This window comes from Filicampus tigris, chromosome 14 (genome assembly GCF_054856515.1).
Source record: "Filicampus tigris isolate MCC_2025a chromosome 14, RoL_Ftig_1.0, whole genome shotgun sequence".
Classification (NCBI taxonomy): domain Eukaryota; kingdom Metazoa; phylum Chordata; class Actinopteri; order Syngnathiformes; family Syngnathidae; genus Filicampus; species Filicampus tigris.
Window position 1 is genome coordinate 3804586 of NC_141230.1, and position 27065 is coordinate 3831650.

General features: G+C 40.3%; 1 protein-coding gene across 4 annotated transcripts in view; it reads left to right on the forward strand.

Moving 5' to 3' along the window:
• dachd (dachshund d) overlaps positions 1-26722 on the forward strand; it is a 166632-nt gene extending 139910 nt beyond the window's left edge. For all 4 annotated transcript variants that reach the window (XM_086052393.1, XM_086052394.1, XM_086052390.1 and 1 more), the window contains 5 exons: positions 13757-13902; positions 14711-14858; positions 15175-15318; positions 17844-17912; positions 25418-26722. In XM_086052393.1, the coding sequence (XP_085908519.1) occupies positions 13757-13902; positions 14711-14858; positions 15175-15318; positions 17844-17912; positions 25418-25455 (545 nt within the window). In that variant the 3' untranslated portion in view covers positions 25456-26722. The remainder of the gene's footprint in view (positions 1-13756; positions 13903-14710; positions 14859-15174; positions 15319-17843; positions 17913-25417) is intronic.
• The last annotated feature ends 343 nt before the right edge of the window (positions 26723-27065 follow it).

Genomic DNA, 27065 nt, shown 5'->3' on the forward strand with positions numbered 1-27065 from the left:
GATAGCCGACTTGAGGACATTGTGAGTCAAACCTCTAAATTTTCACTCTGCGATAATTACGCGGCTATACTCGAGCTTTTATATCCTTCCACCATGAAAGTAAATCATTCCTAATAAAGAGAGGAAGAATAGGGGGCGGGTGGTGGAAAAGTGCTCAGGACTAATTTTCTTCACTCCCTCCCTTTCTGCTCTCCATTCTTTTTTTTTCATGAAAGCCTTTTTCCTCAGTATTCCAGTCACCTTGACTTTGCAGCTGCCGCCTTATAGAGTGTGTTGCTTATCCCGTATAACCCCAGTCTGTCAATTAGGTGTTTGAAAATTAATCTCTTTAGCTGAAAATACCGTGCCAGCTTTTCTTGAGCGTCTGCAAATGAAGTGTTATTAATTCACACGAGCAAAGCCAGTGTTATGAATAATGTTATCAAAACAGATTTCCGCGCGTTTAACACGTCCCCGCGATTAAAAGGGCCCCTTAAGTATTTTTATAACTGTGAAACGACTAATGGATTTGCATCCGTCTTTGCAAAGTGTTGCTCTAAGCCAGTCCTTTTCAAGTCCTCGCTTCTTCTTATTCTGCTTCTTTTTGTCCATGTCTTCATCATCGTCGTTAAAAAGCAAGCCAAGCCGAGTACAAGTATGGATTAGTGCCAGCAGAGCTTCTCCCAGTGGATTCCAGAACCAGGCAAAGGCATGTCGAAGTTAAGACAGTACTATGAGGCTATATGTCCACTGCTAATACTAATAGTTGTTCCACAAAAAAAGCCAATTATGAGGGATTTGCCTCTCTTGTTAACAATTTGATCAAAATATGCCTATTAAGTTACACACAAATTTGTCATGGGTGCATGTTACATGGAGGGGATGGGTATGAAGGTGTACTACAATGGAACCTCGAAAGTCAAAGTCACTCTGAGTGTGGGCTACCAGTTGCCCATCCCTGATATAGGATATCAACATTGAAGTGTACACTTGTAATGTAAAAGGTCAAACATCCCTGAGGTCGGAGAATTTGGAAACCCAACCAAAGTTTTGGGAAATATTATGATTAATTGTTTCATGAGACCTCAGTATTAAAAGATTATTTTGCTTTATCTTTTGGATTTTTTGCGAGATAAAACTGAAGTTACGACAGATAATCAGATTCAAATTTAACGCATACGAATGAAGGCAAGGCAAAACAGCTTTATTTATATAGAACATTTCACACAAGAGAACTAAATGTGATTCACACAAGCAAAGACACAACATCTAAACGACACAAACACACACAAAAAAAACACAACTGTTAATGACATTTAGAATCAAAGCAGAGAAAACAAAAGTAGCTCACCAAAATTACCACCAGAACGTACATTGACAACATTTAAACACATTAATAGAACACTTTAAAAACATCCATCCAGCCATTATCTATACCGCTTATCCTCACAAGGGTCGCGGGCGTGCTGGAGCCTATCGCAGCTGTCTTCGGGCAGTAGGCGGGGGACACCCTGAATTGGTTGCCAGCCAATCGCAGGGCACACAGACACAAATAAACATCCGCACTCACAGTCATACCTAGGGGCAATTTTAGAGTGTCCAATCAGCCTATCGTGCATGTTTTTGGAATGTGGGAGGAAACCGGAGTACCCGGAGAAAACCCACGCAGGCACGGGGAGAACATGCAAACTCCACACACGGAGGCCGGAGCCGGGATCGAACCCACGACCTCGAAACTGTGAGGCGGACGTGCTAACCAGTCGACCACCGTGCCACCCACTTTAAAAACATTTAAAAGAAAAGTAAAAAAAAATACAAATGTTTAAAAGACTGATCAAAGGAATGGAGGACAAAAAAAAGCAAAGTTTTTAACCTGGATTTAAATAATTTACCCTCGGTGCTGACTTCACTTCTGTTGGCAGTTTATTGCATTTACATGCAGCATATTAGCTAAATGCCGCTTCACCATGTTTGCTTTGAGCTCTGGGCTCCACTAATCGACCGAAGTCGGCAGACTTCAGAAACCTATTGGGTTTATATTGAATCCAAACCTTGGTGATTACAAGGGCTTTCAATGCATCTCCTCTCTCATTTGTTTGGAACTCTGAATCGGATCAAAATGTGCCAAATGTCACACACACAAATTATTCAGTCATTTTTTTCTTAGATTCCATTCTAGTTGTAAATTCAGGATTTTGGACGGTTCCACATTTTTCTGACATTTTACATTTAGCCAAATTTCTCCTCGTGATAAGCAAATGCATGCTTTTCAAGATATGGGTGAGGTGAGAGATGTACTACTTTGTAACATATAAAAGTCAGAAACCACTGAGTTTGTACAATTCAGAGTTTTCAGAAGTTACAACTCTCTCTCTCGCATGTTCTCATCATATATACTGAGAGCTCAGTTTAACGAGCATCAAAAGATGAACTTACTTCTTTGGCATTATGCGACACCGGAGGTTTACGTGAATTCCGTAAACATTCAAAGCATACCACTAAGACTAATACTTAAGTTAAAAAAAAAAACTGACAGTTACAAAGAATTTCCTCTCTCCGTTGTTTATTTGTTTGTTTGTTTGTCCCGAATGCTTCATTATTATTATCAATGTGTAATTGCCGCTTGTGTTGGTCGTATTTTGGCGGCGCTATCAGGTACACACAGGGCTCCCCAGTCACCTTCCGTGTTAAGCCGTGTGAGGAGGCGCTCTAATGAATTCATAAATGCCAAACAAAAGGCAAAGTAAACAAAGAGTGAGGAATAAATGGCTGGATGATTAGTGGGTCACGCAGAGATTAGCGGCGTATACTGTACAAATGATCCCCCTCGGAAATGGGAATGAGTCAGGCAAAATGGCCAATCAATTTTAATCTCTCAGTTTCTTGTGTCAATAAACGGTCGCCCGCAATCTAAATCACTGCTTCAATAAACAGTGGAATGTTGTTGTGAGCTCGACCTCAGATGTTCCACTGTAATTCTTAGTTCCTTTGTAGTGTTATCTTGCAGACAGTTACGGATCGCAGTTAAAGGAGAAGTCAACCCGAATATATATTCTTTAAGAGTATGTTCAATGCAGGCCCACTAGTTGAAACAATGCAATATGATTAATATGAAATATGAGTTAAGCAGCAAAATCCACTAGTTTTTAGCCATCTCAGGGCGCGGCCATTTTGTCATTTCTGTCAATTAAAAATGACATCACAGACCCTCACGGTTCAAATAACGACCAATCACGTCTCACCTGTTTTCTGAAGTTGAGCTATGATTGGTCGTTGTCTGAGCCCTTAGGGTGTGTGATGTCATTTACAGTCAACAGAATCGACAAAATGGCCTCCCCCATAGATGGCGGATGGATATTGCTGCTTAACTCATATTCGACAAACACAGTATTAATCTGAATGCTGTGGTTCAACTAGTGGGTCTGCATTGAAGATATTCTTAAAAAAATATGTTTGGGTTGACTTCCGCTTTAAAGCCTTTTCGCTAACTTCTCTCCACAAAACGGCCACCTTTGATTGAGGCTCGCTTTAAGAGCTCGTCGGAAAAGGCGGAAACTAAAAGTCCCGCTTTTATGCAGTCATCACAGTCGGCCAAGCCTGTAATCCTCGTCGGTCGGATAATGACACAGCCCCCTGCATTTACTACACGGCGAATAGGAGGGAGGCAAAATGCTGACTTTGAACAAATGAACACTCTGACCTTTATGCAATAAATATGACACGGGCCGCATAAAAAGACAAGATATCTTCCTCCCAGTTGGAAGTCAATGCAGATCCCTCGTTACCTTCCCTCTTTCGCTCTCTCGCACGTCTTTGCTGTTTAGTTCTGACTGAGCAAATGATGAAACACGCTTGTATCCTCCGCCTTTTAACGCACGCTACTAAAGTTCAATTTGTAGCTCATAATCTTCTCTTATTAGTAGCGCCACACCTCATATACACGGTGGAACACAAGGGTGGATCGTTGTCTGTATGGCAGTGTGCATGCATGATTAGATTCTTTAAGTTGATTCTAATTGGGACTTCTCCCACCACTTAACGCAATAATGTGCTTTATGCATGCATGCAAATTAACAGCGTCAACGGTTGAGTGCATCTCTTTTGACGCTGAGTTCATATCTGCACCAGTATCGTTAGAATATGAAAACATTAACCAGCTTGGAGTTGGGCATATGAATGCACAGCGCACATATTGCGGAAGTTCACTGAAAAACTCGACTTACAATACAATACAATACAATACAATACAATTGTATTTGTATTTCACAACAGCTAGAGCCGTAACAAAGCACTTTACATACAAAGAACAAAATACCCATAATACAACAAGTGGAATCAATAAATTAACATAAAACACTACGTATATACAATAGACACCGGAAAAGAGCCACAATTTCAGGTCTCAAAAGCTAGAGTTCATTCTTGGTGTTCTACGTGTTAACTGTTAAACGTGTGGTGCTGAACAATAACTAAAAACGTGATTTATAGTGTCATGTTAACGCCACACCATGAACTTCAGAACTGTGAGGCACACTGGACTGCCCGTCTACAAGCAAACTGTGCAAAGCATCACCAAAGTCATTAGCTACCAAAAGCCAAAGTTTCCTAAAATGTGTGTGTGTGTGGACATGGCCTGAATGAGCTTCTTGTTAGTGTCTTTTGTCACGTTCCTGACGCCGGAGGATTTATTGTTATGTCCATCTGTGTCTCTGTCTTCATGCGGCCTTGAGGATACAATTCAATTTATTATTAAGGTAAAAGCAATGGAGCCGTCACTTTAAGAATGCGGCAAGACAGACAGAGGGAGAGGGAGGCGGGGAGGGAGGCAACAGTCGGAATGGGTTATTAATGGAAAGGCACGGCCATAGGGCAGTTGAGATTTAATGATATCCAACGAGAAAAATATGAGGGTGTCACTCTCCAAAAAGTCACGCTAAATGTCAACATTTTAAGGTGGGCTGCCGCTAATTTAATGCCTGTGCACAGTAATGTTTTGGAGAGCATTTAGGAAAACACGGCCGAGTGACCAGCCTGATTATCAGCTCACCTTCTTTCCTCCCTCTCTCTAAATGGCTTTGTGCACCAAGCGATTTCATCTCTACACGATGGGAGGGGGGGACAAAAAACACAGCGTTTTGATTGAGAGAGCGATAAGAGAGCGAGTGCCAAATGTTACCTGTTAATCGAGCCCAATCCCGACCAGGGGCCCTTGACTTTGTCCCCCAGCAGGGATGAGGCAAACTCTCATTTTCCTCTCTCCGTGATGAAAAGGAAATTAGCTTCAATGTGATGAGGCCACATTAGTGTGTGTTTGTGTGCGCGCGTGTGCGTGTGTGTGTGTGTGTGTGTGTGTGTGTGCGTGCGTGCGTATGTGTGTGCTTAATGACTGTGTGTTTGCGTTGCTTTTCGCATACATCCATCAGCGGGCTTACTTTGTTCACTTTTCAAGTGAAGCAGAACTTTTTCAGTTCAAGGACCAATCTAGAATTCGGGTTCTTTCTAGGCACCCATACATACTCAAGTATAATATATCATAACATCAACGTACAGTCACAGCCTGCTATTTGCCAGGGATATGAATTTAGCCCAGCCCTGACTAAAAAAAAAAAAAATCTGCTAAGTAACATAAATGACTGTATTCAGCAGTTACATTGTTTAACGCAAACAATCTGCCTTTACGTGGGGCTCGTCAAAAATATTAGCTATCGGCATACTAGCATGAATAACGCACTAGAACAAAATAATGAATGAGCAAACAAATATGCAGACTTGCACTTTACACAAACAGTATTTTCATTAAACGTACCATTTTGGAAAATACTAAAAAAAAATATATATATTAGGGAATACAGGCAAATTGTCACAGCAAAGTAGACTGCACAAGCTATGACTGGCTGCATCAGGAGAGAAGCAGAAACAAGCTGCATTCAATGTCCGCCAACAAAACAGGAAATCGGAAACACAGATGGAAAAAACAACATCAATTTATTGCACCTAACAAAGTCACCAAGATACCACCAGGTGGCGCTAAATTAACAGTTGCGTTTGGCCTGATAACAAAAACAGCTGACAGATAATATTTTCGGCAAAATAAATTCAGAAAAATGTCTGTGAAAAGTTCAGATAAATGCCTGCCAATATGTGTGTTTGCCAATGCCGGACCACAAATATTCGGGAGTCTGCTATACTCACATAGGTTAATGAAAAAAAACATAACCATAAATCAACTAAACAATACTGTACACCATCCTTTAATGAGCTCAGGCTAAGAAAGTTAGCCTTTTCTGTCTTATTCTAGTTTGCTGTCTTTTTGCTCCGTGAATGCAGCACAGAAGCAGATAGTGTTATTTTGTCCTGTGTTTTACATATATGAAGTATTTTCTTACATTGTCCTCCCTGCTCTAACACAAATAAACACATGAAACACAAAGAAAATGGAGCACTTGCATTTAAGATGAGACTGTGGTGTAAGCTAAACTTTAGCATGTGTCTTCGTTGTCATCATTTCTTGCTGCTTATCATCAAAGGTTACAATGACTAATGAGAAGTGAGCAGTGCTTTATGTCAACCTTATGATATTGGTTTAAAATCACCTGGTAGTATTAGATTCTGGAGTAAGCTAATATTAGCATGTAGGTTCATTTTTGCCATTTCTAGCCTTTTATCCTCAAATGTGACACTGGTGTTTATGCTCAAACTTGGAACCTCAATTTTCAGGTACTGTATTAGAAATTGTACCTGTAAGTTGTCAATAGTGAGTAGAGCCAAGGATGCGTGGACTAACTTGTGCATGTTTGCGTTGACATTTGATTCACATTGTTGCTCATATCCACCCATTTAGACGGGTCATCCAGTTGAGTCTACTTAGCCTGAAAGACACTTTCAAGTGCAGACAGCGATTGCAAGATAAGCAAGCCTCATGTTTTTTTTAAGTGCTCAAATTGCATGCAACTCCTCTTTCCTGCCTGCATCGCTTGCATTTGCAGCAGCAGACACATGATTCCCCTTGACAAGATTTTCCAAATCCATTGCTTTTAAGTGCAGGTGGAATCAGCGCCGCGTTAGCCGCTAATGGCTGTCCGAGAGGTCATAACTGGTCCATTTGAAGGAGGAGGTTCCGGGGCTAGGCAAATCCAATGTAATTGTGCAGTGAAGAGTCTGTGCTGACAAGCTGCTGCTTTTTTTTTTTTTTAAAGCTTCTCCTGCTGGGAGGAGCGGCGCTCACAAGGACAAAAGCTTCACCTGTCAATATATCATTCTGACTGGCCCAGCCCAGTGTACCTTTGCCCTAGCTCTCTCTCTCTCTCTCTCACTCTCTCTCTCTCTCTCTCTCTCTCTCTCTCTCTCTCTCTCTCTTGCTCTTGTCACTATTTCAATCATTCTGTTCTTGTGCCGTCGCCATCTACGCATCCATCTCCTCCGCCTTTTTTTTAACTATCTTCCTCCACCTCCTTTTTTTCCCCCTCTTTCTTTGTCTGTCTCTCCTCCAAACCTCCCTCTCCCGGCTTCAACAATGTCCTGAGGGAGTCGCTTTCAAACACAGGAACCAGAAACATATGGCACATTTTCAACTCCCAAGGTCAATTACAGCTATTTATCCTGAGATTGCGGCTAAATTTCCCAAGGTTTTCCTCCTCTGGCTTCGCTGCAGATTGCGATGCGTATCTCTCACAAAGAAAAAAAAATGAGACCACTTTAATACATCATTTTGCCTTGCCTACATAGCACGACTTTACATGTAATGATGATATTTATTTATTTATTTATTATATCTATAGCAGCTAGTTCCAAGTGCTACATGCCCACAAATGTAATTACACAAACACATAGGTTTTTAGTTTGTGTTTTTTTTCTTAATTTAAGGTCCACTTGCAACAAATATTTCATAACATGTGCAACTTGATCTTACTTTTACTATTTATATTATTATTTTTGTAATCATTATCATTTTGTTAGTTTAACAAATGTAAGTTTTAATTTTTATATATTTACTTTTTTGCTTTTTACATGCTGTATTTTGATATTTATTTTGTTAAAATGTAAACATGCCTTCACATATACTGTTTTATTATTTTATTTTATTTTATTCTTTTTTTACAAATGAGTTGCACTATTTTCTTTATACTGTATTATTATTATTATTATTATTATTATTATTATTATTATTATTATTATTATTATTATTATTATTATTATTATTACTTAGCAGGATACAACCAAACTAGATATGTGACATTTAAACACTGCATCCGGTCACATGTTTTTATTTTATCGTTTTTTTTTTGTTTTGTTTTTTTAACAGTACCTCTCACAACACAAATGTTCCAACATATAAATCCATAAACACAACTTAACATTTATTAGTTTGTATTTAATTTTAGAAACATAAATGTAATGGCATGTAATTGTACATTTTTGGGGGTTTCACTATGTTGTTTTAATTTAAGGTCCAAGATACCACTTGCCACACAAATATAATCACATGTAAATTGGACACAAGCCTATATCCCTGCAAGCGCTTCATATTTATATATTTATTATATATTTTTGGTATTTATAGTCAAGTCAATGCCGGGCCTGGTGTTTTAGCAGCACAACAGTGGAGGAGTGAGAAAATTAACTGGATAGGTAATTCATCACTGCTTGCACGCTGTCAAGGACTCCCTCCGCAGCTATTCAAAGCAGGAAGGTGGAGAAAGGAGGGAGTTATGGAGGCTGCGGTGGAGGTGTTTAAATTACTGTGTTTCATTCACAATGCATTGTATTTACAGTGTCCTCATTTTTATTTGTGGCTCCTATTATCCGGCGAAACAGTTGTGCGTGAAATGTTATTGGTGACAGGAAAGGGGAGGAGGAGTGGGGGCGTCGGGGTGACCTGCCCGTTTTTGCAGGCGGTATTTCACATCGGGCCTGGACGCCGACGCCGCCATCACAGCTGCTGTTGGCAGCCTCGCCAGCCCCGCAGAAATATCACCTGGAAGCAGATCGCTCTGTTCCGGCGGGCCGCCGTTCAGTTCGCTGTAATTAAGTTGAAGACTGCGCTTGTGAAGCGATTGTGAGGAGTAAACACGCCAGCGCATGCCAGAGTTTACATCCAAGAAGTGTGTGCTGAATGAAAGAAGATGAGGATGTTCTGGATCATACATTCAAATTCCATGAAGCCATTTCCTGTTTTGGTTTCATCACATTTTATTTGCCTGTTATATACAGTATAAGTATTGTTTTTTTACATCTCACGTTGGAAATGTTATCTGACAAGAGGCGCTTGTACGCTCGTCGGAGTCTGTTGAACAAAACGCTCTGTTTGCTTTTCCCACGGCGTGACAGGTTGTTTCCCCGTCGCAACAAAGCCATCAAATATTCTGTGTGATCCAACATTGTGTCGAGCTGGGGGTGCCGGCGGAGGCCTGACGCCGGAGTTTGTTAAAGCAATGATTTATGATTAATGCCAGCTCGGAATAAGGACGACAAAGTGCCACCGGTACGAATCAATTACAAAGCTCGCTCTCCCAGAGGTCTGCTAACATCCCTCGTTGACATGGTGATTTTATCGGGGGTGGGCGACGTCTATATCAACCTGAGCGCCAGCCAACTCGCGGCGTTTTGATCTTTCATTAGGTGTTTTATGGAGATGAAATGGGGCTTTCATCTTACTCTAAAAGACGTTTATTTCGCACTCCGCACAAGGCGGAAATGATTGCTGAGGGTGACCAAACGGCATGGCTTTCCTAGACATGTCCACTTTTTGGAAACTAAAACAGCATCCAATTGGGATTGGATCCAAATCTCTCGTGCCCTGTGAGTGTGGGCTGCACCTGCCACCCTACATCGTGTCTTGCTTTGTAGTCACTGTTCATGCAGTTATTGGGCGGTCACCATGTCAATCATTGTAGCACTGATTGGTCATGATTTGACATCAGTCAGTGTACTTGTGTTTACAGTAGCACCGGCCTCCTGTGCCTTATGTTTCGTTCAAGTCCCCCGACTGCATTTGTCGTTTTAGTTTATGCCGTTGGCATTGCCTCATCATTTTACACAGCACCAAAAACTGGTCATTATGGATGAGCTACTGTAGATGCAAACAGATTTCCATATTTAAATTTGATCTGGCTCAGTCAACCAACCTGCGATGGTTGCATTGAAGGGGGCGATGTGCACCTCTACACACTTGAGCTCAGTCGCGCGTGTGTCCGCTGGAAGCGGAAACAGAAATGCAGAGTTTGTCACTCACTCGTGAATCTCCACGAATGACCAATCAGCAGCCAGTGTCACGATGGGCAGGGACTTTACTTGACATACTTCCATGCTACTAGCAATCATGAATGAGTCAGCGTAGAAGAAGAGCGGAGCAGTTGTAAACTACGAAAGTGTGCTCCGAAACAACCTTGGCTCTGGGCCCGTCTCCATGGAAACGGAGGCCATGTTTGACGGCTAGATTCAAAGGCTTGGATTTCGGACATCGGTATGCAGTTGACGTGTGTCGGGAGTTACGTCATGTGGCTGACAAATTCAGCATTTGAAGGATGCAGCCTAAGAATTAGGACAAATAACTACCTAATAAAGTCTTACCTTCCATCATTGGTCAGCTTTATTGTCACTGTGGCATTGCATGGTACTTATGTTTTTGGAGTGGGCTCAAGAAACTCGTCGCAGCAAATTGCGGACTGCTGCTAACATCGGGGCTGGAAGCGCCCCGGTGGCCGAGGGCATAGGGGCCGCCGACGAGGCTCAGTCGTATGATAATTGAAAAAAGTCAGCCCTCAAAATGGCAAATTTGAGTAAAAAACTAACGCTTCGGACAGCTTATGAAGCTTATGAAGAGAACAGGGCAAATAATGAAACAGAACCTACAACTTCCAATTAAAAAAAAATGTATATATTTAAGACGTATTTAAGAGACGCAGTCCGTAAAGGTTTATATAGCTAGTTGACTCGCATGTACCAAATCCACTCTGCTTAATATGTCAAGACAGACTCGCAAATGAGACATCAAAGCTGCTTCAGGGCATGTAGCCTAAACTCTCAGCATTAAAAGATGAGCTTTTGGAGTTTTGGAAATAAAAGATTACCCTGTAATGAGACAAGTTACTTGAAAAGAAGCAAGTGCAGGGATCCTACTAATAACAGTAACTACATTCAGCGTAATGTTTAGTTGTGTTTTTAGTAATTTTTCTATTTGTTTTTATCTTGGTTTGTCAAAATGTTTTTTTTTCTCTGGTTGGGGACCGCTGGCATACATGCAAACACTATACTGTTTATGATGGACACACAGTCGCACCCCGTTAGTAAATGTTTGTTTTTAGAGTCTGGTGAGTCGTAAAAAAATAGATATAATTATTTGGGGAATTATTCATATTCTGGAAGACTGCCCAATGTGTTGATAACCAAAATATGGTCGCCCTATCACTTAAGCAAGACAAAGCAAATTTCTATTTCAAAGTGGGAACTTCATTATTCCTACAAAGTCGCATTATGAACACATTTTAATCCATTAGGCAAACATCCATTCTAATTAATCACACAGAGTGAACTTCTTCCCCTCGAATAAAAGCAGAAAGGTTGTTTATTTCCTCCACGGACCTTCACCGCCTTCTCCAAAGGAAAGGTGGACTCAAAATCCAAATTACCAGCCTAAACTGTGAATCCTAACGCTCCATTTTTTGGCGCCCGACATGTTTCCAGGGCATTTTGCAGATGCTCGAAATAATCTCCAATGTTTTTGCTCAATCTGCTCTGAGGATGGGCGAAATAAATACTTTAAACTAATTAATGTAGCACCAGCTGTTCCCGGCTCTTGGCTGGCATCGCTTGAATGTTGATGGGGGGGTGGTGAAGGGAGGAAAGGGAGGGAGGGAAGGCGGGCGCTGTTTGTGCACCGTTCCTCTGTTGCCACACAATCACAAATGAACACTGAAGTCCACATTCCAATCTAGAGTCGCACTCCGTGAGCGTACACCTCCACCAAGGCCGAAGATTGTTAATTTGGATCTGCTCCAATTTACAATCCTTGAATTCATTGAGGTTGAATCAACAGCGCCTCTGCTGGTTGCAGAAAATTATTGCCAACGATCAATTCCACGTTTGGCAAAATTCTTAAAAGCACATTTTTTTACCGTCTCTAAAAAAAGTATAAAAAATATTTACTTATTTGATTTTACTCAACATATAAGCTTAATGATAGCAGTTTATCTTAAAAAAATACAAACAATTATCCAAAAATAATAAAATGGCATAAAACATTGTCCTTTCACTTTCATTAAATTAGCCATTAAACACTGACTTTCTGTTGAGATCCCTTTTAAATAAATGGATACTATTAAAATATTATTCCAACCTTTTTGTTCATTGGGTAATTATCCATCTTATAAAATCAAAAGGTATTTGAAAAAAAAATTATGCAGTCTGCTAATACAATCGCAAACAAAACAAAAAGATACACTGTAAAAAAATGGTGTGTTGATTTTATTTGGTTGCATTGAATAAAATCATCTGCATCCAGATACATTTTTCCGTAGACTATACATCTACTTGAAAAGATCAAGATTATTCTATTGTGTGCAGCCACTTGACAAAATAAAATTGAGTAAATTCGACATACCATTTTTTTTCAGTGTACATACAGGTAATGAATAATAATAATCAAAGGTGGGCATTCCGTCTGAGGGACGGACTGGTCCCTCAGTGCGTCACCATTCATTTTGTTGATGAATGCTCGGACTTTTTTTTTTTTTAAATGACGGACTAAGCACTGACAGAATGTGTTTTCGTCCGTCAGAGAGACTGAAGGAAGCCCGTTTTGCTGACGTTTTTTGCACCCCCGCACCCCACCAATAGTGACAGGAGAGGAAATTAAAATATTTTAAAGATGATAATGATTATTCTTTGAATTGATTCCTACAATGCTTCTGAGAGATTGACCCACTCTGGTGTTATACTCCTGAATGAAATCCAATGAAACCAACCATGCACGTCCGCGCATCACCAAATTTGTCTGCCTGCACCTGGATCAAATGCACAAAAATCACATTACAACACCTGCGCCACAAGTTACACACCCTTTTAAATTGAAAACAATTATTTCAAAAAGTAGTTTGTGACAATAATAATGCATTGTCAAACCTTATGATGAACAGAAAAAAGCCCTCTCACTGGAAATGATTTACTGTAGCCGTTAAACAGTGACTTCCTGTGGAAATGCCTTCACAGCGAATTGTCTCCCTTCAAGGTGGACAAAAGTAACACGTCCGATGTGTGCGCTATCTTTGCCTCCCACCCTCTCTGTCTCCTCCGAGGCTGGACGGCAGATGGTGGGGTTCTCGCCCCGCATTTTGCGATGAGAGGAGGATGATGTCATTACCGGTTTGACAGACAGTCGCGTGCGTATGAGCACAAAGCAAGCGTGAGCCTCACGGGGGTCGAGGCGAGCGGGCCTTTTCGTGATTTTGTTGTACACATGACATCTCTTAAATAGGGGAAGCTGGGATTTATGTCCATCTTGATAGTGTTTAGCCCCCACTCTGGAATGCTGAGGAAAAGCAATACAAAGGAGTCTCACAGGGGCCACCGCAGCGTATTTATTAGAGTCCGGGTGACAACAGAAAACGAAGAGACTTCTATTAGGACAGTAGAACCTCTAAGATCAAACACAGTCCGACCACCTCAGTGGCTTTCCTCCTTATAGGCTCTGCTATATGTGCTTTTTTACTTTGTACTGGTGAGGATACATGGTACAGAAAATGGATGGATGAATACTTAATCTGCTTTTGTCTTTTTCTAGATGATAACCTGATGTGCACGCCAACAGCGAGAGACAGCTACGAGCGATTGTCTCTTGCTGGACCGACTCTGCCTCCTGGCTTCCCCTCGCCCTTCCTCTTCCCGGATGGCCTGTCGTCAATAGAGACACTCCTCACCAACATACAGGTAGAATTTGTCAACCAAATGTCATGCTATCCATCCATCCATCCATCCATTGCATCAATTTTCTGTAGCACTTGTTGTAATTAGGATCGTGGCTAGGGCTGAAAAATGGATTGAATTCAAATTGACGTAGAATGCAATTTTTAAATTCCCAAGGCTATACTTTTGGGTAAAAATCAAACAAACAGACCTGCATCATTTCGTCCGGTCGGTAGCTTTATTTTTTATTTATATACTATAATAGACAATGTATTGCTTGTGTTTGTTGAAAAATACATGGGAAGAAGACTTTGTACAATCAATTGCAAATTAAATCGCAATATTGAGGGGGAAAAAAAAATCACGGATTGTTTCAAAATCATTCCGCACTAATCACAGGTTAGATTGAGCCAATCCAACCTGACTCAGGTGATACATTATATACAGATGCATTTTTGGCACCATGTTCTATTTCTGGTAGTGGGTACTATTCCAGATACCAGGTAATATTTTTGGTACGAGGCACTCTTGTCTGGTACCGGGTACTTGCTATTCTACTACCGGGTAGTATTTTTAATACTGGCTCAGCTGGGGTTCAAAGCGTACCGAGAAGATACTATGTGGATGATGTAAACCACTTCTTGTCTATCAGTGGCCGATCAAATTTGTCATTGTTCTCTGCATTAGCTCCCGACACTACAATTATATTCCACGGCCTCCACTTTGGTGCAGTAGCTGTCGGTCTCCGCTTGGAGATTAGTTTATGATATGATGACAATTAAATAAAAAGCAGCTGGGTATGAGTTGTCATATATAATGTGCGTGTTTGCAGGGACTGCTGAAGGTGGCCATCGACAACGCGCGGGCTCAAGAGAAGCAGGTTCAGCTGGAGAAGACGGAACTCAAGATGGAGCTGTTCCGAGAGCGAGAACTCCGGGAAACTCTGGAAAAGCAGCTGGCCATGGAGCAGAAGAACAGAGGTAACCGAATCTGCGTGTGTGAGTGTGTGTGTGTGTGTGTGTGTGTGTGTGTGTGTGGGCGTGGGTGGTGGGGGGGTTGTGTGCGTGTGTTTGCATTTGCGTGGATGCGTGCGTTTGTGTGGGTGTGAATGCACCATTCCTCCTCTCGTGGGCATATGTGGAAATACACTTTACGTTAATATGCCTTTCACTTTATTTAATTTGTATGTGAAGACGTTTATGGATAACAGGCAAAGAATGATCAAAAGGGTTTAATTTACATCATACAATACATTGAAGAATGTATTTAAAGTCTGTGCATTTCCTCCCACATTAGCAATCATCCAGAAGCGCCTGAAGAAGGAGAAGAAGGCCAAGAGGAAACTGCAAGAAGCCCTGGAGTACGAATCCAAGAGGAGAGAGCAGGCGGAGCAGACCCTCAAGCAGCCATCACCCGCCGACAGCATGCGCTCACTCAATGGTCAGTCAATGAAAAAAAAAAAGATTGAATTTTGTTTCATTTTCACACAGGCTGTAAGTGTAAATTTTAAATATGTTTACATCGTTATTTTAATTGATTGTTTTTTAGTTTATTATGTACAGTATTTATTTTCGTTTCTATATTTTTTGCTTTGTTTATTTTTATTTTTTTAACCCACCTATGTCTATGTCCAATTTCTGCATTAACATACAGTCAAGCTAATTGTTGCCAGGAGGAGGATAACATGCTAGGTTGCCAACAAAAGTAAAAGTACTCGCTCAAGTTAAATATGGGATGATTTTATTTTTCATCCACCTTCTTTTTAGCATATTTGCTAGATTAAAGTGATTTAATTGAATGGTGTGTTCACCTTTGTTCTATGAACTAGCAGTACAAAAAAGGATGTGGCAAACACTAGTGGCTAGTTAGCATATCCTAGCCATAAATTAACTTTAACTCATTCTATCCCAATGCCATATTTTTGTCATTTCAGAATGGGTCTAAGAAGTCAGGTACTGAATGAGTTAAGGTTTGTGTAGTGTAGTGTGTTATCTCAGGTGCTTTCGGAAATTCACTGACGGCCTAACTCCACTCTGAGAGTGTGTGTGTTCTCAGAGGTAGCGCGCTCCCCTCCTATTTTCATCTGTACTGACTGATGCACTGAGCAGAGTGCAAACTGAGTTTCTAAACGGTCGAAGTGGAGCAGTGTGCGCTTGAATTTTATTTCCACAACATACTTCTCAGCATGGCTTTGTACAATTTAAGCTACAAGCTAACTCTGCTAGCAATTACTTGAAACTTGTACTAAAGATTTTTCAAGGATGCTAACAACACTCATAGCCTAAACATTGTGTGTATGTTTTTTCTTAGTAAGGTTTGTAAAAATAAATAACTGAACTGTCATGTGTACACTTACAGCAGCACTGACACAACATACATACAATAACAGAGAGGTTGTCAGTAACTGATCAGTTAGTACTATAGACCTACTGGTAGAAAACTTTACAGTACCGTATTTTCCGGACTATGCGTTGCTCCAGAGTACAAGTCGCACCAGCCTTAAAATGCATAATACAGAAGAAAAAAACATATAAGTCGCACTCGGAATCCAAGTTGTCTCTGTCGTGTAACGCAAATAAATGTGTCCATATAAATCAAATTAATAAAATTGTGCGCTTAGTACACATCATTTCCACCGAGCTACGATGGTAGCTAACATCCACACATGTAGCATTACAAGAAAGTTACGGAAAGATAACTTTAAACTCACCAAAATGGTCGTAGATCAATTAAATAAGTCTTTTATTTATCGCCGACCATGTAAAATGTTTCCAAGTCTCCAAAAGTATTATTGTATTCGGTCGTAATTATCTGTTCTCTCCTCCGCTCTCGTGCGTGTGTGTGGCTGGCTGATGATGCAGGACCATGCACAGCCAGGCACTACGCCTTTTTAAGGAAAAGTACACTATTTTGTATCGATGGATTGATAGACAGTCAAATTGTGTTTTTATCGTACTATTTTAATTACTTATTTAACACAATATTAGACTTTAACCGTTTAAATTATTCATGCATTTTAATAGCTTTTAGGATTTATCTTCTTTATGTGGGTTAAAATAACATGTGAAATGATATACAGGTAATAATGTGTTAATAATTTCACACATAAGTCGCTGCGGAGTATAAGTCGCAGCACGGGCCAAACTATGAAAAAAAACGTGACTTATAGTCCGGAAAATACGGTATAGCGGGAGGAAGTGTCCAGCGTGTTTTTATTTTTACAAATGCATTTTAAAAAAAATAAGATTTAACAATGTTGGTGGCATATTACAATTTATGAGGACTTTTAATCCAAGAAAAATAATATTATGGAGATACAACAGGAGGAACAAATAAGTCGGTGGAACACAAACATGGATGCACTCAACGGTGTGGAGCAATCACATCAGAGAATGCTAATTGTTACTAAAGAACCCATCTTCAAATACCGTAAGAATATCCTTAATACTGCCCAGAGAACTTGCTTTATATCATTCAGTTAGACATCACACTTACATTTGATTGGATGATGCTTTTTTTGGTTAACAACAGAGTACATGGGCTCAGAAGTTCAGTTATTCAGGTATTAAGAGGTGCCAGGTAAAGCATAGGCATCAAATGCATTGTCCGCAACTCATAATTATTCTTACAACCTTTTTTTTTTCCTAACGAGAAAATTAAAGGTGTCTATTTAAAGATTTTATTTTTATTTGTCTTAGGTGGATGACGTACCTGATGACTAACTGAGGCACGGTGTCTATTAGGTTGACTTTTTAGGCTTTACTGTGAATGGTTTTGAAGCTGTCGTTTTAAGGTACAGTGATTCCAAGCAACAGATTATTAGAGCAAAAGTATGTCTCGCATTCGCCGCGAGGCTCCGAGGCGCTGCTGCTTGTTCCGAGTGAGTGATGCGCCGGCACTGCTGACATTGTGCCGGCCGGACGCCGGTAGGATGTTTAACGGCGTTGATCTCTTTTCTGCTGCAGACGCTCTGACCCCTGAGATGGAGAGCGACCGCAGCAGCGGAAGAACAGATGCTGAAAGGACAATACAAGGTACAAGGGCTCAGATGAGACTATAAATCTCTTTCTTTTTCTTCTTCTCTTCCTCTTTTGCACACACACATTTAGTGTGCTCGCCGTTGGGCCATCGCTGTTCACCATCTGGGCCACCGTACTGGGTCAAGATCATAGCTTCTCTTTAGAGACAATGTAATACTTTCAGGGGAAAAAAACAATAACCCTCAATAGAACCGAACCAAGCACTTTTCCATCCTGTCGGTGGTTTAATGTTCCCTTTTTCACGACAGCAATGAACTAAAATAGCACTACGCTGCCATTGACAAAATGGTAACAAACGTTGCGGCAAAACATAAATACAGCACAGTCGCATTTTAACGGCAAGGAATTTCTACTATTGACTGCGTGCATGACATGCGTGGCATGAATATGGCAATAGAAGTTAAGGATGACCTTAATTGACACAGGACCGTTATCACCGTCCTTAATCTTGTTAAATCGTAACATAAATTGACTTCTAGCCCAAGCCTGTCTTTTTTTAGTAAGAAATTTACATTTTTAGAGATTGTACTTAATTTGAAATTATTTGATTGACTTTGAAGACCTTAATGAATCCTGGACTGCATATTACATTATTGAAATTTTCACAAATGCATTGACACATAAACACAAATGTGGTCAACAGATTATGGTGCAAGATGATTCGACTGTAAGACTTCCATCAGGAGTAAAATGGCAAAAAATGTTGAAAAAAAAAATGTTTATCTGTCCGTGTTAGTTACAAGGCCAATTTTTAGCATTTGGAGAATAACGTTAGCACAAAAGAGGTGGGATTGCACTTGAATTCTTGGAAAGGCAGGGGGTCACTTTCAGTGTGATATAAACATTTAAACTATGAACAAAAGTGGAAAAAAATTGTTACTCGCAATTTTTGTTTGTTCGTATGTTAGCTAGCAATCTATTCTCTCGTGTGTGGAGAAGTTTAGGATGGAAAGGACTCTACCATTTGTATTTTGTGGTGGTGGTGGGGGCGGCTGTTCCATTATGACTCAAATTGTGAAAACAGAAAAGAAATCCCTCAAACAATGTATTAATGTTTAAGATAGGACACTGCTTCCTAGTTCAAGATTTTTTTTCCCCATATGTTAGCTACCACACCACCTCCTGTATCATAAAGAATGACGTTCAGTGGCTACACACTCCCATTTCCATTTTGCAGTGGGGCAGACTCTTTCGTAGCTAATTTTGTTGGTTGGTTTGTTAGTTAGCAGGCTAATTTCTGGTTCAGAAATGACTAACAAACTAACCAACTGATTTCTGGGACTCTACCTTCTGAATTCTATGACTCCGCAATGCAGGGCCAAAAGACACATATTTATCCAAGTTCATACCTAAACCTAATGGATTCTTCTTTGCTTGTGTAGTTTCAGCATAATTGTGACACCCAACAAACAAACAAACCAACAGAGCTAAATCTGCACCTCATGTCTTCACATTTTGCGCTAAAATGTTGCTAACTGTTGCTCTCAGTTTTGTTTGGGAAATTTGCTCCTGCAGTGAAACTACATTTTCTAGTTTGGGAGTTATGCTAGGAACAAACAAAAACAAATAGCGACGCTAAACAATCAGGTAACCCTTTCCCCTCTACCAAGGGTAAAAACATCTCCATGCAGTCAAAAGCACCAAACAGCACACTTGTGTGTGTTAGCGTTCTTTGCAGAAGCAGACGCGTTTGTTTACCGCTCAGGAAATACTAATGAGTCATAAAACCACCAAAAGCGTCGGAATCTCCCCTTTGGTAGCAATAAAAGAGGCCAAATCAATCCATTTTATGAATAAGCCTTGTGCATTTTTAATGTTTTGTTTGTTTGTTCGCCTCCGGGGCCGGGGGAGGGTCGGATGCGCTTTTTTGGGGAGGAGCGCACACCGGTGATAACCTCAGTGGGCTGTCTGTTATTTGTGTTTACACACACACAAGACACCACGCTAAAACATCCTCAATTATCACGCCGAAGACATGTCGCTTTAAGATGCCTCGGGGCGAGAGGGTGCACCTTTAATCGGAATTTGATGTGGAAATTTTTCGTCTCCACAGAACAAAACGTTAGATTTGTGAAAAGTGCAAACTGAAAAGAAACTACGACCCCTCTCTTAATTAAATGTCATTCACTCACTGTTTGAAGTCAGGATTTACACGTTAAATGCAAAGGTACTTCACACATCACAGATCATTTAATGCGGTGCCTCATTCAATCGCAAATTTGTGTATTGTTTTTAGCTATAAAGTTGCATGATTCTGATTGCCAAGTTCTCATTTTAAAGCAATATTTCCCATAAAAGGTCATGCCATGAATTTTTTTTGAACAATTAAACTTGTTTAAAGTGTACAGATAAGTGGCCAACACTATGCAATAAAACCAAAATAAACCAAAATTTCAAGTAATAGCAACAAATATATCATATCATATCATTTCATATTGTATTTGTACATAATTTAAATTGATAGTTTAAACCATAAATATACTACAATCTATGATCCCAAAATAGTTCAATATGATGTAAACATCTTGCATGCCCCTAAAATTGAATGACTTATGAATGACAGATCATTAGAAAAAAAAAAAAAGCACTCTCTTGTACCTTCTGTCACACGGTGGTTACTCTTGGCTCCTCCCTAACATACAAAGCTTGTCTCTCACTACTACAACATACTTCCTGTGCACCTACTTTTCTATTAGACCGGGTTTGGCATCATGTTGCCGCATTTCACAATGAGCACAAAAACAGCAAATAGATGAGTTTTACAGCAAATAACTGAGGATAGGTGGCAAAAATAAAACTGCAAACAGGCACGAAAAAGAGTGTATGGTGCAGTGCACTTGACTTTAGCCATCATCATTGCCCTTTTTTGTGACATCACACTAAGAAAAAAAAAAGAAAAAGCTAAGCACTTGTGTATTCAACGTCCACTGTAAAATGATGTCAGAGACTTTTAATATAAAGTGTCGTTTTCCCCGTCCATTATAAAACTGAGACTTTCTCACATTGCCGTGTTGGACAATCAAGAGGAATAGATAAATTAAGAAATGAATTCATTAAAAATACAAGCTGCATTTTTGTGCTTTTTTGTTCAATTAGAGAAGCATTTGTCTGCCACCCGTGTCTCCTCCTGCGCTCGACTCTGCCAGCCTGGCTGTATAATTAACCTCCAATGGCAAACAAAAAAACATGAGGTTGATAAATTACATAGAGAGGCAAATAAATAACTAAATCAGGAGAAAGGGAGAGAGCGACGTATCAGCAGAGTGAATGTGTTAGTATATTCTCCTAACTCAGGGATTCAAGGAGGTGGGGGTGGGGGGTAATGAGGGTGTAATTTTTAGCAAACTAATTATTTCTATTTGTCTTTTGTCACACTTCTCTAATTCTGCAATATGAACACAGTCGGTGTTTATTAATTGCTTTTCGCTGTGTTTTGAATGGCTTCCAAGAGGGAGCAAAGCTCTTTTGGCAGGCGGGGCACCACCACCACCTCTACCATCTTGAATATCTTTGCCATCCGCTATTTCCAAAGTTCTTTTTTGTTGTTGATGTTGTTGTTGCTAGATTTAACATCAAAACAGTTCAAGAGAAATTAAAAATTAAATGAATGAATGTCACTGAGGCAAAAGAAAGGGAGGGGAAAAAAACGGCTGTAATTAATGAATCCCTTAATTGTCTTCATAAAATATTTGCACGGGCATAATTTGCATAATTTACATGTATTAATTAATCTTTCAAAGGATTTTTTTTATGCTGAGAGAGGCCGAAAAAAAATCCCTTTGTTTTATTTAGCATCTAATGAAATATGTATTCTCTTTAATGAACTTTTTTTTTTCAATCTCAATTTGAATGTAAAAATGCTAAAGTTTTACGTGTTTTAATGAGGCTGTTTCGTAAGAACAAATTGTCATGCAATTTTTCAACCGTTGCGCAAACATTTGCAAATGAGCTAATGTCTGATGTGTAGCACGAGAATTACTGTAATAGGAAAAAAAAGACTATTTGAAAGGAGAATGTGGGGGAAAAGTGCTGTTTAATTGTCAATGCTATAATGACCTATGCTAGATAGCTACCAAATAAAAACGACACGCCCTCACCCAACCAAACACACATATATACACAGATTTGTTAACAGTTTGGCCTTAGCAAAGATGTCTCTGACATGACATGGTGGTTACTGTATTAGGGATGTAACGATATCCAAACGTCACAATACGATAATATTACAATATGAGCTTCATGATACGATAATTATCACGTTATTGTGGGGAGGTTGACGATATGTTTAAAAGCTCACAATACTGTATGAAAACTCATGATATTATAAAAAAAAATGAAAAAGCTCATATTGAAAAAAACATAATACTCTGTTTTTGTATATAATAACAGCATTCACAAAGAAATAGGCTTGGCCAGTCATTTCATTGTCATGCGTTCCTATTGGGTCAGCAGCACAAAGTATCTTGGTCTATGTAGTTCACAATGCTGTGGTCGGCTGAAGCGGGTCGACAGAGATGTTGCAAAATATTTGCTGGTACGACAGATTTATGGGCCCTTTTATTGGTTTGAACATTGTTTTGTTCATGTCAGCAATAATCTGTTTAATTTGCTTGTGTGGGTGTGTGTGTGTGTATGGTTTCTGTACAAACGTAACGACAAAATACATCCATCCATGATCCAAACCGCTTATCCTCTCAAGGGTCGTGAGAGCGCTGGATCCCATCCCAGCTGTCTATGGGCAGCAGGCGGGGTACACCCTGAACTGGTTGCCAGCCAATCGCAGGGGACACAGAGACAAACAAACATCCGCACTCACAATCACACCTAGGGGCAATTTAGAGTTTTCAATCAACCTACCAAGCATGTTTTTGGAACGTGGGAGGAAACCGGAGTACCTGGCGAAAACCCTCGCAGGCATGGGGAGAACATGCAAACTCCACACAGGAAGGCCAGGGCCGGACTCGAACCCACAACCTCTGCACTGTGAGGCGGACATGCTAACCAGTCGACCACCGTGCCGCTCCATAGGTGGCCAATACATGCCTAGTTCAAATTAAACTGCACTAATAAACTAACCACCAGAGGGTGCTGGAACTGCACAAATGGAACACAATTTGTTTTGTTTTTTAACAGATTTGCTGCTATTAATATTGTGACATGATGACGACGATATTGTGGCATTTTTAATATTGCGATATCACGATATTGCCATTATCGTTACATCACTAGTATTTCATATCATTGTCCAATGACAAGCATCTATGTTCGAATATTTTTAACAATTGTTACAGCTCTAGCTGTTATGAAATGTGCTGTATAAATAAAATTGTATTGTATTGTATTGTATTTAGTATAAGTGACAGAAAGCAAAGATGAAACATGTTTGCATTGCATCATTGGACCATAATGATATATGTATATATATTTTTTGCAAACATTCTTCTGTAAACCACAAGATTTTTGCATGTCAACCCGTGGTAAATCCAACTGAAACTTGTTGAAATACTGCATCAGCGTACAATGAAAATCCGTTATCGCCGTACAATATGACTTTGTTGTCATGTCCACCGTCAAGTTTACCATTTCCCGCCGCTAAATGTCCTTGTGTGCGTTTCATCTTCAGCGTTGAATTATTTAGCCTCGCTGCCGTCGAGAGGCGGACGTCACGTTAAAGGCATTACCGCTCTTCTGGCAGAGGAAAGGTAATATACATCTGACAAGCTTCCTGACAGACGCTTTTACCGCCGCGGCATTTCCAAGATGAGCACGTTCTCACAGGAAATGGACAAAGCGCGTTAGGTTAGCGCTGTCTAAAGGTAGCATGCCGCTTCCGATAAGTATATCCGATGTCTTACTCATGAAGTGCGCGACGCTATGTTTTAATGAACCAAATGGCTTCGACATCAAAGGCAAATAAATAAAGGTTTTGAGCAGGTGATTAAAAATAAAGGTCTCATTTTAACCGAATCTGTTAGATGCACGCAGATCAAAATTAAGTGAGTCAATTAGCCATTTAACATGTCAGGATTGCGAACTTGGAAGCACATGTGAGCCACCACAAAGACAGCATGGATTCTGTTTTCACTCATGGAGCCAGCACTTCGCTAGCAAGCTGCCAAATTACACCTGTCAATGTCAGTTTGTGTGCAGATCCTTGTCTGTGGTGCATGCAATAGACTAAACACAAATAACCCCCTACAAAGGTGATTATGGTTAACAGACACTGCTGAGGGCAACTACAACTAAACAATAATGAAAAATCCCAAAGTATTATCACCCTGCCCCCACAAACCCACTGCAACAACATCTCTGCAAAACCAAGTAGCCTGTATGCCGCTTATCAGAAGCTAACGCTGTCAGCTCATGCTAATCTGCACATCAAACAAAAATCCGCTTCAACATAATTTTTCCGACAAGTAGTCTAGCCACGTGTGGTGGTCGACTGGTTAGCATGTCCGCCTCACTGTTCAGAGGTCGTGGGTTCGATCCTGGCTCCGGCCTCCCTGTGTGGAGTTTGCATGTTCTCCCCGTGCCTGCGTGGGTTTTCTCCGGGTACTCCGGTTTCCTCCCACATTCCAAAAAACATGCATGTTAAGTTGATTGGACTCTCTAAATTGCCCCTAGGTGTGATTGCGAGTGCGGATGTTTGTCTCTGTGTGCCCTGCGATTGGCTGGCAACCGGTTCAGGGTGTCCCCCGCCTACTGCCCGAAGACAGCTGGGATAGGCTCCAGCACTCCCCGCGACCCTTGTGAGGAGAAGCGGTATAGATAATGGATGGATGGATAGTCTAGCCACTGTAGTCGTTGCTTGAAAGAGCCTCTGATGCTTAATGCAGTCATGGGTGCAGTAACTCTTTGTGGGGGTGCCTGTTAGTTTGTAAACACTATTACATCACTATTTGGTTTGTTGAAGGTAACTAAAGATTTACTTGGTTGTATAATTTCGCACTTAATTTGTGGGCAGGCACACTAGAGACCCGCATTTTTATACATGCTAAAAAAGTCAATTTTCCAAGCCAAAGCCCTTTCTTGCCATGAGTTTCAAAGTGTGGTAGGTGCACTGTGTCCCTCTTGTGGTATGTGAAAACAATTACTGCCTGAGTACAGTTCGGTTGTGTTTCACTTTTAAGTACATTTGCAATTTGTCACTGTCACATAAGACAGTTTTTTCAATTTTTAAAAATGTTTACATTAATGGGGTTTCCGCATTACGGACATCCCATTAACGTGAAAATTAAAAGTAACGAACTACTATTTGAGTGGCGGTGCACAATAATATTGTAAATACTTCTTAAATCTTCCAGCACATTCCGATAAACATGCTACAGAATTTTAATGTTGGTCTTGACGGAGTTAGTTGGAGAACTATGAATTTTTGTAGGTGGTACTTGGCGTAAAAAGTTTGAGAACCACTCCACTCGAGTTTTGGAGTGTGCTAATTTCTGTGACCCATCTCATTCTTCATCACCGGTGGCTAACTCTCATCTTTTGTGTTGCAGATGGCAGACTCTTCCTGAAAACCGCAGTGATGTACTAATAGTGCCGACAGGAGCTACGTACTTGGAGGAGGAAACCTGGTGGGAAAAGGGCGATAAAAAAAAAAAAAAAAAAAAAAGATGGAAACAAAGGATCGAAAAGATTCTCCAGAGTCCATTTCCAGGGTGGTTTAGTTTTTGGGACGACGTGGAGCTGCTGCTTGAAGGGAATGCTGGAGGAAGGTGTGTCTGAATGTAGAATAAGAGCAAGTTTTTTTCTCTCCCCGGGATTTGAACTAGTTTTGACCGAAAAAAGCAGCTTTGGGTCATAGATGTTGAGCACAGTCAAACGTTGGCACTGACTCATCCAACCGCAGCACTGAAGATTTGTTTTTAATACCAGTGACATAAAATTGACGGTTTTTGTATTTCAAATTTGAATTTTGAGACGCAAACAGCAAAGACGGGAAAATTGTTCAAAACGTCCAGACGATAATGTTTTTTCTTAGATGACAATACAATCAAGTTTCCTTTCTACCATTGTTGTACATACAATGCTATCAGTGATAGGACAACTGGAGCAGATTGATATGATATGTGTATATATAATGTCATGCAGTAGAAGTCATAGGCAAACAATACCACCGTTTCTATAAACTTCTCTTTTGGGGGGTTGGGGTTGTTTTCTGTTGTATTCCTGAGCCATCATTCTTTCCGATAGCTGCCACTTTGTTGAGAAAGCATGCAGGCATGATGTAAATGTTTGTCCTGGAATTATGATATTTAATAATAAATCCTATATTGTGCTGAACACACACTTAGGGTTTTACTCACCACCACACAAAAAAAAGGTTCAAATTGAAGACTTTCCCTCTTGTACGCTCGTACTGTAATCTTTGTAACAGAGATTTCTTGGAATTTTGCTGTACATTTTGGATGATTTGAGTCCTCAAAATCTGCACCTTTTTTTTCTTTTTCTTTTTTAAAAAGAGAAACAAGAAACTCGAGAACAGTCCGTCATTGTTTGTGCAACAAGTTCTCCTGGAGAAGACCATTTTTCCCCCCATCACTTTCCTGGTATCCCAGTGGATAAAAAAGTGAACTTTTTTCCCTGAAAGACTTTTAAACGTGTGTGTATATTCTTATAGAAATAACCCGATGTCTCTTTTGAGAGTATGTGTTCCAATCAGAAGAAAAAGAAAAAAAGCCTCCCGTGTGTGTGTATTTTATCACTGATAACTTATATAGCTTCTTGTTTTTCCCTCTCAAAATCATCTCTTCATTGTACTTCCGATAATGTTGACAATAAAATCATGTGAGCGTGAGAAAGGGGGTTCGCCCTCTCTTTTTTCCTTGTATGAAAGGGGTGGACGAGGGTGGGGAGGGGGTTACCAAAAAAATGCAGGTATGCTGTACTTTAGAAAATGACTGAGCATATTGTTCTTCTCTTTGTATAGCAGTGACAGAAAATGTATACGAATAATCCTTTATCCTTCGGGAGTCTTTTTGGGATGGTGGGGCGCACCTTTGACTTCCATGTGTGTGTTTTTTTAGGCTAATTGGAGACCCACATCTTATGTAAATGAGGGTGTGACCAAGCTGACTGTAAATAAATTATTCCCTGTGTTCTTTCAAGTGTATGCTGCTGATTGGCCACAACAACGCACCACTG